This window comes from Malania oleifera, chromosome 11, assembly GCF_029873635.1.
Source record: "Malania oleifera isolate guangnan ecotype guangnan chromosome 11, ASM2987363v1, whole genome shotgun sequence".
Lineage (NCBI taxonomy): Eukaryota > Viridiplantae > Streptophyta > Magnoliopsida > Santalales > Ximeniaceae > Malania > Malania oleifera.
Window position 1 is genome coordinate 9,043,233 of NC_080427.1, and position 19,089 is coordinate 9,062,321.

Here is a 19,089-nt window from a genome sequence, read left to right on the forward strand (position 1 = left end):
ATAGTGCAGTGGTGTGCTCCCGTGGACGTAGGTCAGTTTGGACCGAACCACGTAAATCCGGTGTTCCTTGTGGATGTGTATGATTTTTTTTTTGTGCGTGATTATTACTCCAGGTCGGTTTATTCCCCAACAAATTGTGTCTTCAACTGCTCCAGGAAGAAGAGGTCACGGGCCAGGCTGGATGGATCTTCTGTAGCTGAGAAAATTGCAGAGTGGAAGGAGTACAACAACGAACTTGATTCTTCTAATGACGAGGGAAAGCCAGTCCGTAGAGTTCCCGCTAAAGGATCAAAAAAGGGATCCATGAAGGGTAAGGGTGGACCGGAGAACTCCCGCTAAAGGATCAAAAAAGGGATGCATGAAGGGTAAGGGTGGACCGGAGAACTCCCATTTTAGTTACAGAGGTGTAAGGCAGAGGAGATGCGGTAAGTGGGTCGCAGAGATTCGAGCACCAAACAGGGGTACAAGACTCTGGCTTGGTACATTCCCGACACCACTCGAAGCTGCGATGGCGTATGACGAGGCTGCAAGGGCCATGTACGGTCCTGTAGCCCTGCTAAATCTTTCAAACAACGCTTCAGTGAAGGAGGCACCTACATCAAGCAGTGATTGTTCGTCAGACATATCAGCATCATCTTGCATGGATTATAGTTTGGATTGCTTAAAACCAAGCTGGCCAGAAGATTATGACTACATGTTGTATGTGCCAGGAACACTTGATTTGATATTACCAGATCTTGTGTAAATTGGTCGGAGAGACAGAAAGCACAGTGGACAGAATGCTAGTCTGCTTTTTGGCAGATCTTCAAGCTATGGTCAAGTCTGAGTTTACAAGCAAGTAAACAACCCTCCATGTACATTCAGATAATCCTAATGGCAAGTACAAAACCATCCACGCAGACTCGGATCATCCTATTTTGAATTTTTCCAGACTTTTGAAATGATTTCTTTCTTTTATTCTTTCTTTTTTGGGCAAAGTGAAGCTTTGAGCAATTGTACATTTATGATATTCTTTTTGTCAAAATGACATGTTTGTTCTAGTTTGTTCGTTGCTGTTGTCTCTTGGATTATGCCCCTGGCTTGTTTTTTTATAAGTTGTTTTTCAAGTTGAATATTCTTTTACAAAGCATGCAATTGGTTTCTGTTCTCTATGTGTTTCATAGTGCAAACCACTTTTAGTATATGTTTTTGAACTTGTATTAAAGTTCTCAGATGCCTTGCTAAATATGAGTTATAGTATCTCTATCTGTGAACATTAATCTGCAGGAACACAATAAAGGCTCTTATTTATTTCTGTGCTTTTTAGATAAATTGTTAAGACTTTTTTTTGTATTCAAGTGGGCTGCATCTTGCAAGGTGAAAACTATAATAAGTTATATGTATTTGGGGTTTTGTTAGTGTGAGATGACAATATTCATCTTAAAGTGAGTGAACTAAGGAAAATGGAGGAAAAAAGAGTCTTACCATGGTCTAGAAAGAACGAGGCATTGTGCATGATATAACTGGGAAACTATCATTCGTACAACTCTCTAATAAACTACTTGGTGAGGGAATCTCCTTTTCTAATTTCTATTGAGTTAATGGGTTTTGCTTGCATGTGATATGTTTCACCTGAAAATTACTATCACCATGTTATTTAATTGACTTAGGCATATTTTCTTGTTTACATGGCATTTGCTGTGGGTTATCAACACTCATAAAAGTAGTCTTACCTTGTAATTTGTATCATCTAAATAAAACAAGGAGGGTATACCTTATTTTTCAGGAAAATGCATTGTCTTGAACTTTCAATGCTTGAATTGAATTGTAGATACATAAATATGTGTTTATCTGCTTGGTATCTCATTCTTGGTTTGGCATTCTGAACTTAATGGTTCAATTGTACTGAAACAATGTAATCTGATCTTTTCAAAATTGATTTTTATTTTATATTGTTGTATATCTTATGAAACCAAATGGAAATTTATGTTTGTTGGGAGCTTCCCATGCAGGTTGAGTTGCAGTACCACAGCCATATTCTTTTCAGTATGGATGTCCACACCCCCCCTCCCCCCAAAAAAAAGAACCCCTTTGAATTTTCAAATATATTTGTTTTTTACATATATATATTTTGGGTGGTTGCTTGATACAATGCTACTATTTTTTATTATACTTTTCATGACAAGAAACTCTTCTTTAATATGGATAATTCATTCTCCTTCTTTAAGTGAGTATATTTTGTGAGCTTGGGCTATTGACCTTGTGGCTCATCTTTCCTCTTCCCACCGTTAAAAAATAAAATAAAATAAAATAAAAATATGCAGACACAAGAAAAAAGGGAAACAGGGGAGGCTAGAGGTTGTGAGATTATTTTCGTCCAAAGAGCATTCGATAGTTTGTTACCCTTCCTTATGTTTTAACAGGTGCTGAATTCTGGTTTCAATTTATTGTGACCCTTCATTGCTATTAATTTTGGCAGTGAAGTTTTATGAGATTGTTTTGGTATGTAAAGATCTCTCTCTCTCTCTCTCTCTCTTTCACACACACACAATTTGGACAAAGCGACTTGGTTTTTTTTTTTTTTGTTTCTGTATTGAATTCCTAGGTCAAATTTCCTATATAGCTGGAGCTTCGTTACTGTTGTAAATGCTGCTGCTGCTGCTGCTGCAGCTGTAGTAGTTATTTGGTTCATTCTTTTCTGTGTGGATCCTTGCTGCTTGATTCTACCCAGGTTCCCCTTCATTTGTAAGAAACATGTCCTAGAAAATCATTTTTCCATATGGTAAGTTTACATCTAATAGATGGAGAAAAGGAAATTAAACTAGAGAATACAAAGCTTCTCTACATCAGTAGAATACTCCAATTCTGAATTTGGCATTTGTGTGTTTTGCAGTCACACTTTTTTTTAATAGAAACATTCCAAAATAGCTCAAATGTACTATTTGTATTCTGTAATTTTTGAACATATTATTTGTTGTAACGACCCCGAGCCGTCACGTGGACCCGAAGTGCTACTTTAGTGATATCAGTGTACCTGATACCTTATTCATCAAATATAAAACACACGTACGCAGCACAAATAAAATATAAAATCCTCAAATTACATTACCAGAGTTTTGACTGTCTTTATACACGAATATATCCATTTCCACATAACTACATCCCATAAAATTAAATAAAAATAAAATCTCTATATACACACTACCTATATAAAATTTACATCACTAGTCTGACTCCTCTAGCCTGCTAAACCCGATTTCTAAGATTTCCTGAAAAGACAGTTTGTAAAGTAGGGGTGAGACACAACTCAGTAAAAGAAAGACTAAGTTAATGTCAGTGTGTGGTTAGCATGCATTTAGTGTATAGAAAATAACCAGTTCACTAAATAGATAAACACATTTATGAAAACATTCTTATTTTATACTCACACACACAATTAGCTGAGGATAAAAAAGATTACCCACCCATACAAGTAGTTTCCTTCTGCTTTAGTACCAATACTGCTACCAGGGCACTCTCATTTCTCAGTAAGTCCTTAAAATTATCTTATTAATTAACCGTATTCACATAAATTAACATATATGCATATAAGACACTCCCTGTGACAAACACGCCATTTACATCCTCATGGCACAGGTTGTGTGGCCCGAAGGCTGGACTAAACCTGGGTGATCGGCCAAAACAAAGTCAAAAACAATATCCTTTGCAAACACATCTGCAGGCATCCACAACAAAACTATAGGTCCGACGCTTTTCCTTCAACCTCACGCAGGCAGTTGGCTGGACTCCCTACACTTCTATCCGGACAGTGTGTGATGCGAACCTCAATCGACATGCATTAAGACCTAGCAAACAATGTTGGAATGCTTGTCCAAGAAAGCTAAAAATAAGGTTTTTGATAGAAAACCCCGACCCAACGTTTATAAATGAAACGCGAACCGTAGGTATAAAGTAACAAACCTTGACCCAATGATTATAATTAAAACACGAACCAAAGGTATAAAATTTGAACGCCACAAGAAAGAAATCCTTGATAAGTTCACAAGTTCTCTGAAAAACCAATAGAAGAAACAAAACCTCACATTTTTTATTTAATGTCCTTTTTTTGTAGAATGTGGCTACAAGTCTATTTATAAACCCCTCCAATTAAATTTAAATTCAAATTCAAAATCAAAATCAAATTCAAATTCAAATTCAAATTTAAATTCAAATTCAAATTTTAATTTTAATTTAAATTTAATTCAAATTCAAATTCAAATAACGTAACCCTAAACACCTATAACTAATAAACATAAAATAGGCCCACATGCCTATACTTATTGAAATAAAAAGTCTACACTAAACACTAGGCTATGTCGTCACCCGTTGTAATGGATTGCACCAATCCTTACATCGCTTCCTCGATCTTCTTAGTTCTTGACCTTGTGATTGGCCCAACTGGAACTTGCAATGGATCCTTTAGTGGTGCTTGTCAATTCTCATCAGTGTGGGTGCACATGGTCTAACTAGCAACGGTACCATGCTCACAATACACTGGTCCCCGGGGTTTCTAAAGCATATCATGTAATTTAGATAATAAAAATCACCATTTAAAATGTTAATTCACATATATTTCCTGTTATTCCAAAAACATGAAACCTGGCCCCTGACCACAAAACACAACCCAGCATATAACTATCAATTAAAACTCAGCCCTCGGCCATCAAATAATAATCCTGGCCCTTGGCCAATCAAACAATATCTGACCACTAGCCGTTAATTCAAACACTTGCATTTCATAAACAATTCATGTATTTTCACAAGCATTTCCAGTATTTCTCAACTAATTCAATATTTCACAGACAATTTAGTATTTCAAAATCTCAAATCCAGATATACAATAATTCATACAAATTAAATCTTCTGCCACATGATTTTCCACATTTTAAAAAATCCATATAAACAAACAAGCTTTCCACCGTTCATTTTATTCAAAAATACCATATCATATATCTTAGGTTTGTAAAATTCATTTTGAACGGTTGGTTTCCAAAATATCATTTAAATTCTCAAATGAATAAATAAATAAATAAGTATATTTATATAAACATAACAATTTAATTGATTCGAATTTCATAAAATTGCTGATTTAACTTAATCCCCTTACTTGATTCCTGAAAAAGCCCGATAACACCTCAGCCTACGCCCCAGGTGTTCAAAACCCATGAACCCTGAAAATTAAATTTCTCCATATTATTCGTCATAATTCTTAGAGTAACTTTTTCTAAAATTTTCCTAAATTTTGAGTATCCTAAATAGTCTAATAAAAGCCTAAATTATCAAATTTACCCCCGATTTAGGATTGGTACTCCAGAGTTCCGATTCAAAAACTCACTCCAGCTAGATTGTAGAGAATCTTCCCACGAGTCTCCTGACAATTTTCGTTCATTAATGAGGCTTATAGTTTAAGAGAAATTGAGATAAGTTTGAGATTTGACCTTACCCTGAGATATGCCTACGCCGCTCTCACGACTGATTCGCTCTAGTAAAAATGTTGGTGGCGGCGAGCAGAGTCCAATGGTATTTTCGAATTTTTGATCGGCCAAATAATGGAGACGAGTGGAAGAAAGAGGACGAGGAGATGAGCAGAGAAATGAAATTGTGCAGGTGGGCGGCGGCTCTCTATGTCAATCCTCTAGATTGTCAGGATTGATTTGATTCACCTTTATCTATATAACATATATTATTATAATATTATATTATAATTATTTTATATTATTTAATTTTTTAAAATTTTAATTTTAATTTTTTTATGATAATATTTTTTAAAAATTTTTTTTACATTTTTTTATTTATGTATTATTATTATTATTATTATTATTATTATTATTTATTTTATTTTTATGATCATTACATTTGTATTTTGTTGTGTTTGGGCAATTTGCCTCAAATCAATCTACTACACAGAGCCTTTCGCACAACCTCAATACAAATTTTAGAACACCACTTAGAGTGACTAATTACATCAAACCCACATGTGTACAAATACAATCCTTATATTTTCAAATTCGTATAATGTTATAACAAATTCGGATCCAAAATAAGGCACATCTTTAAAACCTACTTATATTTCAAAGCCTAAATCCAAACTGAATCTTAGATACAATTTCAAATCTAGGACCCAAATCTATGGGTCTTCTAACCAATCAACCCCTACCCGACCCAACCCATTAGCAGCAGTACATTCATATACTATCTATGTGATTGTCTCATATTATGGATGAGCCGCAAACTTGATTTTTTTTTAATTAAACATGAGAATCTTATGTACTTTATATTAAACCGAACCAAGCTAAGTCAATTTTGCAAAAAATTCTTTAGAATGCATATGCGTCAAATACATTATTATCATTTGGATCCCCTAACTAAAAGTGTATGAAGCTCATTAAATGAACGATGACAAAATATCAAATATAGATAATTTTATAGGAAACAACTTTACACATAATACAAAATATACGTCAATTAGTCTATTTAAATATTCATATAGTTTTCCTTTTCAAACATGCAACATATAATAATAGATACGGCAAACATTTTGTGATTTCAGAAATATTATAATTTATTAAATTATTATTATTTGCTTTTATTTTCGTAGCCACGTGGAAAATGAGGCTGGTCAATACTCGCGGCTACGAAAACGAGTTTTGGCTTACGGAATCTTGCAAGGCGAGATGTGAGATTTAAACAAATCTCGCAGCACGAGATTTAAAAGGGCAGCGAAATTTGTGTGATACGCGTCATCTGCGAGATTTAGGCAAATGTCCCACTCCTACGAAAACGCCATTTGCATGTCGTTTTCGTATTTCTCCCATTTCCCCTGTCCGTCCTGTAAACAAAACGCCCTTTCCCCTTTCTTCTTTCTCTGCTGCACCGCGTTGCAGCCGCCCTCTCTCTGCAAATCCATGGAGGCTGTCCGATTCAATCTTTCTCATTTCTCACCTCTGCGCCCCGAACTCTCGAAACATTCCAATGAGACCTCCAAGAGGAAGAAAAGGAGCAGCTTCTGCTCCCCACTCCTCGTCACTGCCACAGTTTCGAAATCAGCGGCCGAGATCTCCCATAAACCCTCCGCCGCCACTCCCCGTGAAGTTCCTCCGCAGCCCTCCCCCGCGCCTCCCCTTCTCAAGGCCTCCGCCCATTCCCTACAGTACCCCTCTGGTTGCCTCGGTGGCGTACCGGACCGTACAGTGGCCGACGGCCGCCACGGGCTGCTCACCGCCATGGGCTACCTGACCAACATTCTCTCCTCCAAGGTCTACGACGTGGCGATTGAGTCGCCCTTGCAGTTGGCCACGAAGCTCTCCGAGCGGTTGCAAGCTCGAGTCTGGCTCAAAAGAGAGGATTTACAGCCTGTGAGTTTTATTTATTTCTTTATTTACTGAAAAAAATTCCCCAACTTCATTCAATGTTATAGAACGCGAGTGGGTTTTTTTTTCTTTCTATTTATCTATATTTTGATGAATTTGTTGTTTTTGATTGTGGATAATCTGTAATAATGTGTCCAATTTTCAATTTTGTTCATTCCGAGCAATTTTATGCTTTTATTCATGTGTTCTAAATTTTAAGTTTGTCTTACTGTTAATATGCTGTGGCATTTGGTTTCTTCATGTACCTTAAGTACCTGGGTTTTCATGCGTATGCAAGAATCAAAATATATCTCTTTTCATGTTTAATGAAAGGTGGCTGTTCTAAGATATCTACGATTTCTTGGATTTGCAGCTAGTGACTTTTATTGTTAAGGTTATATCATAAAAAAGTTGAATTATTTGAATATAATTTTGACTTTGATTTAGTTCCAGGGGCAGACATTGGGTTGATTTAGGTCCCAAACATTATGGAGACCAGTAAATTTATCTTCTTTTTTTTTTTGTTATTTTATTGTATTGTTTTTTTTTTTTTAAATAATTTGCACTGGAGAAAATTTACTTTGAAGTTTTGATCTTCATGGCTTTTTCTTGAGTTCTACACTTTTGTACACAAAAATTTCTTTGAGGTGTAATGTAAAACGTAATATGTGGTTGGTTTTCTGTAATATGATAATGTATAAATTAGTGCACTGAACTGCTGGAAGAAGTTGAAATTTTCATATTCAGATGAGGAAAGCTACTTTGTATGATTGGGTTTGTAGGTTTTCTCATTCAAACTTAGAGGAGCATATAATATGATGGCAAAGCTTCCTAGAGAGCAGTTGCAAAGTGGGGTTATATGCTCATCAGCCGGAAATCATGCCCAAGGGGTAGCTTTATCTGCACAGAGACTTGGTTGTGATGCTGTTATTGCCATGCCTGTTACCACACCAGAAATTAAGGTTTGAGTTTTGTTTGATGTAATTTCTTTTATTCATTTTTGATTGTAAAATGGATCGCCTTCTCTTACTTGAAATAGTGAATTTTATTTATAAAACTTTTCAGTGGATGTCAGTTGAGAGGTTGGGTGCTACTGTTGTTCTTGTGGGTGATTCTTATGATGAAGCACAAGCATATGCTATGAAACGAGCTGAAGAAGAAGGTCGTACATTCATTCCCCCCTTTGATCATCCAGATGTCATCACGGGGCAAGGAACAATTGGGATGGAGATTATGCGACAGATGCAAGGCCCACTGCATGCAATCTTTGTTCCTGTGGGGGGTGGTGGATTAATTGCTGGCATTGCTGCTTATGTAAAGAGGGTTTCTCCAGAGGTCTGTTGGTTGCAGTAAGATTATTCTTGTCCTTATTATTAATGTCCTGTAAGGTTGTGTGCATTTAAGGCTGTCAGCTATTTCAATGACCCAGTGGCCCAAATCTCAATTATGTTGTTTCTGCATGGGAACATGGTTGTTAAAATCGCAATCCGGATGGTCCTCCTTTACCCAAACAAAACCATGAACCCTAGATAAGATTACAAATTTCTAGGATCACATTAGTATTGTAATAGGATCAACAGGACTGGTGGGCCACCTAGTAGGATTGTAAAATCTCGTACTACATTATATTTTAAACCTTTGTTGAATTTCTTGCACTATAGGGTTGGTTTTTGTCCTGTATAACTTGTACAAAGAAATGGACAACTTAGAAAGTGATTTGGTTGAACTAATATTAATGACATTATAGACTCCACAATTTATTTTTAGATGGATTTTGATTTAGTGGTACAAACATGGAACATCATTGTTTATGTTGAGGAATGCAACAATCTGAACACTTCATCTCTATTCTATGTGAGAGCTATGCAATTCTCTAGGTTTATCATGTTAAGTTGTATGAAAAATAGCTGCATTTCTTATATATATATATGTTATATTTTATATTTTTAGTAGAATTTCACAATCAACGATCCGATCTTGCTGCCCCTCCTACTGATCCTATGTAGGATCCTATTTTAACAACCTTGCATGGGAATATTTCATTTTCTGAATGTTTCTGTTTGATGGTGTCCTATGTAGTTGCATTAGTTTAGTACAGACGATAGAGTAGTACTTATTTTGCTGGTTTAGGGGAATTTTTTGTCCCCAGAAATATTTTATTTTGAGCACAGCCAGTCCGGGAGTAATTCTCCCCTAGCTGATTTTATACTCGCACTCTCTCCTTTCTTTTCTACGGATTGTGTCCCCAGCACTGCTGCTTCTGTTTTCAGCTATTGAATCAGGTCTCCTGGATTCACAACACGATATCAGACCACTAAATGTCCCAGAACCTGATTAATCTGACTTATTTGTAGCCTATTCTCTTCCTCTCTTCCTTTCTCCCCCTTGTCAACTCTCAAATTAGTCGAAAATATAAATAAACACTCTTGCTTACTTCCCCTCGTCGACTCTCAATTCATCCCCCTTCTCTAAACCTGATTATTCTTGTCCTCTTTTTTGATCTCTTGAAAATCTGCATATATGTAAGGTTTCCAGCTTTCTAAATGACTTAGTGGCCCAAATAATCAGTAATCTCAGTGACATTGTTTCTGTATGGGACGCGGTTGTTAAACACATGATCTGGATCGTCATACTTCACCAAAACAAACCCAATCTCGTATAGAATCACAAATTGGTAGGATTGTTACAGGATCAGCCGTATTCGAGGGTATTAGAGGGATTGATTGTAAGATCCTATGATACACTATATTTTTAAATCTTTGTTGAATTTCATTTAATATAAGCTTGGTCTATGTTTTGTATAACTTGGATAAATGCAAAATTTAGGGCCTGTTTGGTATCACCGTTAAAAATATTTACACATGGAAACAAAACCGAAAATGAAAACTGAAAACTAGAAATAGAAACTAAAAACTAAAAACTAGCAACTTGTTTAGTTAGTATTTTCAAAGCTAAAACAAATTATAAACCTAATCGAACTCATGTTCATCTTTATCCTTGAATCAAATAACAATTAGAAAATATGATTAAAATAATAGAAATGCAAAAGAATATAAATTAGAAAAATGTTACATTCACAAATAGAAATTAACTATTGTAATTTTATTTAATTACTATATTTTTAACTCAATTTTCAATGCTCCAAGAACAATCCTATTGTACATGACTATTGAAAAATGACAAAAAAATGTCTTTTTGAGTGACTTCTATTGTTTTTTTCAAAATTCTATGATTTGTTTAATTTTAATTATATTTTAAATTCATTGTGTAATTTTGTTGTAGTTTTAATAAAAAATTTTGTATATAATGAATGATTTCATCTATTGAACTCAATTTTGGACAAATTGAATTTTAAAATTTTGTGAAAACTTGCAACAGAAAATTAGAAGTAGAAAGCTAGCTATAAGGACAAACGTATTGTTGTAACCTGTTTCTTCATTGTATGGCAACGAAAACAAAAATGATAGGAAACAGCCCCTTAGGAAGTAATTTATATATGATATTAATAAAATTATAGACTCAAATAATTTATTTTTTGATTGATGATGATTTAGTGGTACAAACTTCAACATCAATGTTTAGGATAGGTTGAGGAGTGCCATATGAACACTTGATCTCTTGTTGGGGGCTCTACTATATGAGTGACTTGTTATTTTCTTAATCCCAAACACTTACTAGCCTATTTTCAAGGTTTATTATAGTTGAAATATTTGAAAATAGCATATAAATGCATTAAATTTATTTATTTATACCGTCACTAGAGTCTTGCAGTGCATGATCTGATTGGGCAATATGATTCTCTTCTAAACCCCAAGTATTGAGGATCCTATTTAACGACCTTGCATGGGAAAATTTCATTTTTTGTGAATGATTGAGCTTGACAATATACATGGATATATATATATATATATATAGCAGTGATCATTTAGTATAGAGTTGTATTTATAGGGGCATATTTATCCCATGGAAATATTTTATTTAGAGTATGGTTGGTCTGGGAGAGTAATTCTCCCCTAGCTGACTCTGTATTTGCTCTCCCTAACTGTCCTCTCTCTTTTTATGCATGCATTTGTCTCCTGTTTTCCTGGCTATTAGATCAGATTTCTCAGATTCACAGCATGATATCAGACTGCTAAACTTCTCTAAAACTTTTTAATCAGACTTAGTTGTAGCCTTTTCTCTTCCTCTCTTCGTTTCTTCCCCTTTTGACTCTTATTAGAAACCTCTTTTCTGGTTTGAGAGTTGTCTATGTTTTCTTATCCTTTTCTTCTTAGCCTTGTGCATCTCTTATGGGTGTTATATGGGTCTGTGGTGGTCTGTTTATGTGGATTTGTATACTCGTACTGGGAGACTGCTGTAGGTGTGCTGCTGTTTCGTCTGGGTGGTTGTGGTGTGGTGATGCTGTATTCTTGGATTGGTTGCCGGGAATCTTATATAAGTTGCGTGGTTGGTTTCAAATTAAGTTTAATCACTATGTTTGTGCCTCCATGCTCCTAGCTGCTGTCAGCTTTTGTAGATATTGTTTGTCTTGTTTTGTCTTGTTTCTGTGTGCCTGCAATTATTCATTGTGTTGTGCTCTATTTTGCATAGTTGTTGTAAGGCTCCAATTATATCTTGAAGTCTTGTTAGGATTTGGTTGTGGCTGCCTCTTGAAATTCTGGAATGCTGTTGTGTGCTGCTCCTATTTTGCTGTGTTGTTGGGTTGTTAATGTTGGGGATCGACCTGGTTCAAACAACACACGTGCCAAACAAAGGAAGAGCAATCACAAACGAGACAACAAGATTTAACGTGGTTCAGGACATCAATAGCCTACATCCCCGGAATGCATACACTCATCCACTAATGGCAAATACAAATTGGATTACAACAATGTCTAGCACAACCCTAGCCCAAAACACCCTCTCTAACACAAGATTTGCCTCACACTTGCAACCACACTTGTTGCACTCTTCACAACTCTCTTCACCCTTGTTTGTCTTGCACACAATACACTACTCACACGCACACTTATATAGCCGTCAATGGTAGGTGGGAAGGGAGGTAGGTGGAGATGGGAGTCAAATAGGGTGGGCGGTAGGTGGAGGTGGGTATGGCGGCTGCCTACTCCATTACGAGCCACATTCTAACAATCTCCATCTTTGCGAGTATCAACTCCCAAGTCCATAGCTCCACCTTGATTCAAACTCGATCGAAACAAATCTTCATAGCTTGGCTCAAATGTTTGAACCACGCAAAGAGCATCGCCTTCTCCATCGGCAAACCGAACTCGTTTGTACCTTCTTGACGACGTGCAACTGTCATCATCCGAGGTCAAACCACCAACCACCGTGGTTCCCATCAAATGATACAGCCCATGAGACTCCTTCCCGGTAAAAACCATTGAGTCATGTCGAGTCACCTCCATAGCTCCACCTGCAACAAAGATTTGGCAACCCTTAGAAGCCAATCGACTAAGGGAGATCAAATTTCTTCGCATCTTTGGAATGAAGTTTACGCCATCCAAAATACGAACTGCTCCAACAGGCGTCTTCAACTTCATAGATATAATCCCTCTGACATCGCATGAAGACCCATCACCAAGTGATACCATACTACGAACTTCTTTGAAAAAATGGAAAAGTTTTTTCTTAAAACAAACATGAACTGAACTCCCAGAGTCCAAAACCCATCCATCATCGTTTGGAATGCTGCGAGCATTCATGCTCTTTCTCATCAATTTCTGACACTCCCTCTTCATATGACCATATTTCTTGCAATATCGACACTGCACATCATTTTGATTGATTTGTCGATGTAAGCTGCTTGCCGTTACAAGGACCTCATCATTATTATGCCATGTGGCATGCTGCAATACATTGACACCGTACCGTGTCTTCTTTTCTTCTTCATACTGTTTTCAATCTTCACAGTCCCTTTTGAAGTGACCCTTTTTATCACACTAATAGCATACAACCTCGCTCGTATCTCGTTCTCTTGATTTTGAACGCCATTGTTTACCTCCGAGTTTTCGGTCTTTGCTTCTTCCTTGTCTCTCACTCTTAGCTACCAAAGCCTGCTCATGAGAAGTCACAACCGACCTTTTTAGCGTCTTAGAATCTTGAAGTGATGCCATCACATCATCAAACTTCAATGTATCTTTCCCCACGAGCAATGCAATTACCAGACCATCAAATGGAGCTGGTAGAGACGACAAAAGTAGAAGCGCCTTATCCTCTTCGTCAATTTTCACGTCGAGGCTCAATAACTGGGTCAAAATCTTGTTGAAATCATTTGTGTGATAAAAAAGACTACTTCCCTCGTTCATTCGGAGTTGATAAAGTTTATTCTTTAGAAACAACTTATTAGTAAGGGACTTCGACATATACCTTTGCTCCAATTTCTTCCAGAGCTCCATTGGTGAAGTTTCGTCTAACACCGAATATTTGACTTCATTTGCCAGACACAATTGGATTGTGTTGACCGTCTTCATTTCCAATTCGATCCAAACATTAGTAGCCATACTCTCCGACTTCGTCTCGATCAACGACTTTATCAAGCCTTATTGGACCAAAATATCCTTCACCGTGCTCTGCCACTAGTTGAAGTTGTTCTGCCCATCAAACTTCTCCACCTTGAATTTTGAAATGCCAACACCCGCCATTTTGCTCCAAATCTCACAAAACGGACACCACCAATGGCTCCGAAATGCTGAAAAACTTTAAGAATGACTTAAGGTTTAATTTTTTGAGACCTTCGGGGACAAAGTTCCCAAATCTAGGGACTAAACTGCAATATCCAGAAAAATATAGGAACTAAAAATGTAATTACAAATTTTGAGGACCCTTTTGTAATTACCAGAAACTCCAGGGACTGCTTGCAATAAACAAAAAAATTAGTCAAACTCAGTCAGCCTTGGTGAGTCAACTCAGCGAGTTGAAACAATGCTTCTTCAACTTTCACCAACACGATCTCTTCTTGCTCAGGATAACAATGACAGAAAGAACAAGCCCCGGGCACAGACGGCGGCCGAACCAAAATAGACTGGGCACCTACCTCGCTTTGATACCAATTGTTGGGGATCGACCTGGTTCAAACAATACACGCGCCAAACAAAGGAAGAGCAATCACAAACGAGACAGCAAGATTTAACATGGTTCGGCACATCAATAACCTACATCCACGGAATGCATGCACTCATCCACTAATGGCAAATACAAATTGGATTACAACAATGGCTAGCACAACCCCAGCCCAAAACACCGTCTCTAACAGAAGATTTGCCTCACACTTGCAACCACACTTGTTGCACTCTTCACAACTCTCTTCACCCTTGTTTGTCTTACCACGCAATACACTACTCTCTCTCTCTCTCTCTCTCAAACACACACACACACACACACTTATATAGCCATCAATGGTAGGTGGGAAGGGAGGTAGCTGGAGATGGGAGTCAAATAGGGTGGGTGGTAGGTGGAGGTGGGTTGGTGTATGGCGGCTGCCTACTCCATTACGAGCCACACCCTAACAGTTCAGGCATCTATCTTTGGTTCTCCTTGCCTTCCTTTCCTTGCTACTTGGTGATTCCTTGTGTTTGGGTAGTATATTTTGTGCTTCATCTTTTGTATTGAGTGTATTGTTATGGCTTCAACAATAAAGATTCAGCTAATAGTGTTGATATGTAGATTGCGGCCTTACATAATTTCCGTCAAAATTTTCACAAATCACCCAAAATTTATCTAGATCTAATATTTTTAAATTTGATTATGAAACTAAAATTTGCTTGAAATTGATTTTGTGAACTAGTTTTGTATTGAACTTGAACCAGTCACTGAAATATGATTTTGTGAACCATTTATGAATTGAACTTGAGCTAGTCATTGAATCAAAGTACTATCTAATATCGGAATATGTGTTTTATTTATTTATTTATTATTTATAATTTTAACCTTCTCAACTCTCAAGAGCATAAATATTTGATCAAATTAGCAGGTAGTTTCATAAAATAAAGTTTTTTAATATAATATAAACATTATTTTCTTGTTTTTTAATCTAATATAAACATTATTTTCTTGTTATATATTTAACTAATAATTATAAGTAAATATAATATAATTTGTTAGATAAAAAAATTATTTTTTAATTTTAACCCGTTGGATGTTGATTTTTTTTTTGTCATTTTCATTTTTCATAAGGGATAAAACTAGAACAGAGACTTTGGATTTTCCTCTTACCAAATTAGACTTGTTTTTAAGTGCGATTTGTTTAGATGAATTTTAAGAAAATTTAGAGCTACCACCAAATACTATTGTGTCTGACCGGTCAATTATTTAGTGAACTGATTCAGACACTGCCTATTTGCTTCTGTTTAGAGGCTGCTCATATCAAATGAACGCCTCCTTAATAAATCTTCTTCTTTATTAAAATAAAGATTAACATGAACTATAATTATTTGACTTTTCAAATTTTTTGCAAAATTGAACTTTGATATTAGTTGGAACAGTCTCTCGAACCTTTATTGTGTAAATGAGTTGTATTTGACTGTAGTTGATAATAAGTTGTATTTAACTTTAGTTGATTTATGAATAACATTTATGTGAATTGAATATGTTCAATATGATTATGGATTACGGTTGTTGCCTCTTTTACACCACAGACCTGTTATTTATATATTTCATTTACATTAATTTAATTTTAAATCTTGCAATATTGTGTTTATTAATGATTGCTAAGTTTCTATAAAAATTTCCATGCCTTAATATTGATTTCCTTCTTTTTTCTAAACTAAAATTAAAATTGAAATTGAAATTGGCATCAATATTGGAATTTCTCTACTTTTGAAGCCTTAAAATTTTAGTAGAAATTGAGATTTCATACCTCGATGATACCTGACTCTTCTATTGAGGGGCGAGTACATTGTGCCTTAAAAGGAGTATGACAACACATTTTGAATAAAAAGTGGGGTACATTTGACCTATATTTTGTGGTAGTTTTAATCATGGGCATTGATTCTTGAGCATTTGCTGATGTGGTGTTGTTTTAAGAAGCATGTTGAAATCAAGCACTTGGGTATCTTTCAATATTTTATTGGAATTAACCTTGTTGGAGTGGAAATATAATTTAGTCTTGCTCGATGAAATCACTTTGTTGGGAGTTGGTTTCTAAACCAACTCAAACTCCTGTATCCAAATGTGAAGCCTAGGGATGATGGACCAAAATTTAAACCTAAATCCTTTGTGGTGGGGGTGGTTCGTTCGTTTGTGGAGAATCCTAAGCAGAGACACTAGGATGCTGTGTAGGATCCTTCATTACCTGAAAAGCTTTGTGAGTAAATTGTCAGTGTGAGTGTAATAGAAGCTTTAATATTTTGGAGTAACTTTCACGTCAATTGGGCTAATTTCAGTCAAAGAAATCGGATTTTGGGTACTAAACATCTTTGTGTGGTAATCTTGCTACCTGGCATAGTAACAAACATGCTGCAGCTACTGCTTGGTGTCATGGGCTGGATATTTCACACCGAAAGGACTATGCGGCGCTAGTTAAAGTACTCTTGTTTAACTAGCCAGCCTAGCATTTACCACAATTCACCAACAGAACACTTTCATTGTCATTCAAGCAAATATAAGCGGAAGCAATAAACAACTTATGAAAGCAATGAGATTTAATTAGAGTCAAAGGGCCACATGTAAGGGATATGGATTGGTTGTGGCACAATTTCTTGCCAAAGAAGGTCAGCATATGTGCTTGGAAAGCTCGTTTTGACAGCTTGCCGTTGGATGAGAAAGTTCAATCCTTGGGAATTGCTCTTGCTTCTTGGTGCAACTGTTGTGAGCTGGGGCAAATAGAAACCTTGAATCATGTGCTTTACTTGAGCGAGATTGCTGTGAAGGTTTGGGATTTTGCTGCTACAGCCTTGGGGGTTCCTTGTGCGAATGCAGTTTCTTGGATTTGTTGTGTTCAACAATGGTTTTCTTATACTAAGAAATCGACTCAAAGGGGTGTAATCATTGGTATCTTGCCGAGTTTAATAACTTGGAGACTTTGGGTGCGTCGATGTAGAGTTTGAATGGAAGGTGCTAAGGAATCGGCTGAAGGAGTTTGGTTGGCAACCAAGGTATGGCTTAGGAGGATTTTGGAGAATATGATCAAGCGGATCCTTTTCCAATCAGGATAGCAAAGTTCTAAGTGCTCTTGAGATTCCAATTACCACTCCAAAGGCATGGACTCCTTGTGTTGTTAGGTGGGGGAACCCTCGGGTTGGGTCCGTAAAGTTGAACGTAGATGGCAGTTGCCGTGGAAACTTAGGGACATGTGGAGGGGGTGGTGTGATTCGAGATTACAGCGGGGTTTTCCTGGGTGCTTGTTCTTCCTTCTTTGTCTATGGCACTAATAATAAAGCCGAACTTAGGGCCCTGATGGAGGGAGTGCGGATGTGCAAAGAAATGGGTTATATGAATGTGGAGATTGAATGTGATTCTAATGTAGTGGTCGATTGGGTTCATTCTCGGAGATGCATGGATGGTATTTGTGGGATTTTTGGGAAGAGCTTCTTGAGGCTCTTTCCATGATTAATTTCACCATTGCTCACCAATTCAGAGAAGGAAATAAGGTTGCGGACTTCTTGGCTCGTCAGGGAGAGGAAGGCACCACTATGAGATATCTGGAGTTTGCTTCTTTACCCCGTCTAGTTAGAGGCATGATACGCCTTGACAAAATTGGTCTTCCTAATTTAAGAGTTTAATGTGTCGTTTTGTCTTCGTTTCGTTTTGTTACATTTAGTTTTTATCTGTTTGTAGCTTGTTTTGCTGGAACCACAGTATTCCTCCGCCATAAATGAGGGGTTTTCTAATAAAGAAAGGAGGTGCCGCCCTCTTTTACAAAAAAAAAAAAAAAAAAAATTATGAAAGCATTGACACACGAGCAATAAACATTGAAGCAACGTAATTCATTATCAACACCTCCATTTACAACGGGTGTCTAGCGAGGGAGACAAGTAGGGTAAACATGTTTACAAATGCTAGTGAGTTTTACAAGTTGATGAACACTCACCCTGCCCTAAAGAGCTTTCTATGCTATTCTCACTTTGGCACTATGAAAGTTGAAACATCAATATGACTAAGGAGAAGGAGTCATACTCCCTTCTTAGCCTAGGAAAAAACTATCTCTGAAAAATAACCTCACACTAGTATTTACATGATAGAAACCCATCCCAAATGCACAAGACAAGCAATCACAGGCAAGCATAATGCCCTAAACAAGCTCGGGTCATGATGCTCCCCCACTTATGCGGTCGACGTCCTTGTAGACTTTGATGCTAGGTACACTTCAACTTTGTCCATCGACGGTTGCATGTCTTCTGCAAAATCCTAGTTAATTTCTTCTTTGCCAAGGCCTTCCCACTTCACTAAGAACTCCTACTGCTTCTTTCTTGAGGATTTGAACTCTCTGTCTGCAAGGATGTCTTCAACTTCTTGTTTGTCGAGTTGCACTATCTTCAATTCTGCTCTGGTTGATTGACTTTTGCTTGGATCTTTGGTGTCAGCGTTGAACGGTTTGAGGCAGCTAACGTAAAACATGGAATGCACTTTTATTCAAGTTGGAGGGTCAATTATGTAAGAGACTTTCCTGACTTTGGCCAAGATAGGGACTAGGTTTTCATATTTACAAAGTAGTCTCCTATCTCTTTTGTCATAGTGGCTTGATCTATTCAATATTGAGTTTAACAAGTACCAAGTCACTCACGTT

General features: G+C 36.8%; 2 protein-coding genes across 5 annotated transcripts in view; both read left to right on the forward strand.

Annotated features, from left to right (window-relative positions):
* Nucleotides 1–358: 358 nt before the first annotated feature.
* LOC131167398 (dehydration-responsive element-binding protein 2A-like) lies at nucleotides 359–745 on the forward strand. The gene has a single exon (XM_058126207.1). It carries the CDS (start codon nucleotides 359–361, stop codon nucleotides 743–745), a length of 387 nt encoding a protein of 128 aa, XP_057982190.1.
* Nucleotides 746–6,795: 6,050 nt separating this feature from the next.
* LOC131167296 (threonine dehydratase 1 biosynthetic, chloroplastic) overlaps nucleotides 6,796–19,089 on the forward strand; it is a 34,725-nt gene continuing 22,431 nt past the window's right edge. For 2 of the 4 annotated variants that reach the window (XM_058126051.1, XM_058126048.1), the window contains exons 1-3: nucleotides 6,829–7,373; nucleotides 8,150–8,329; nucleotides 8,433–8,702. In XM_058126051.1, the coding sequence (XP_057982034.1) occupies nucleotides 6,924–7,373; nucleotides 8,150–8,329; nucleotides 8,433–8,702 (900 nt within the window). In that variant the 5' untranslated portion in view covers nucleotides 6,829–6,923. Of the gene's footprint in view, nucleotides 7,374–8,149; nucleotides 8,330–8,432; nucleotides 8,703–19,089 lie in introns of all 4 variants that reach the window. The other 2 variants (XM_058126049.1, XM_058126047.1) reach the window with 2 other exon arrangements.

Bases quoted from the DNA above. Each gene is read 5' to 3' on its own strand.
- LOC131167398 (XM_058126207.1), top strand. From the start codon at position 359: ATGAAGGGTAAGGGTGGACCGGAGAACTCCCATTTTAGTTACAGAGGT.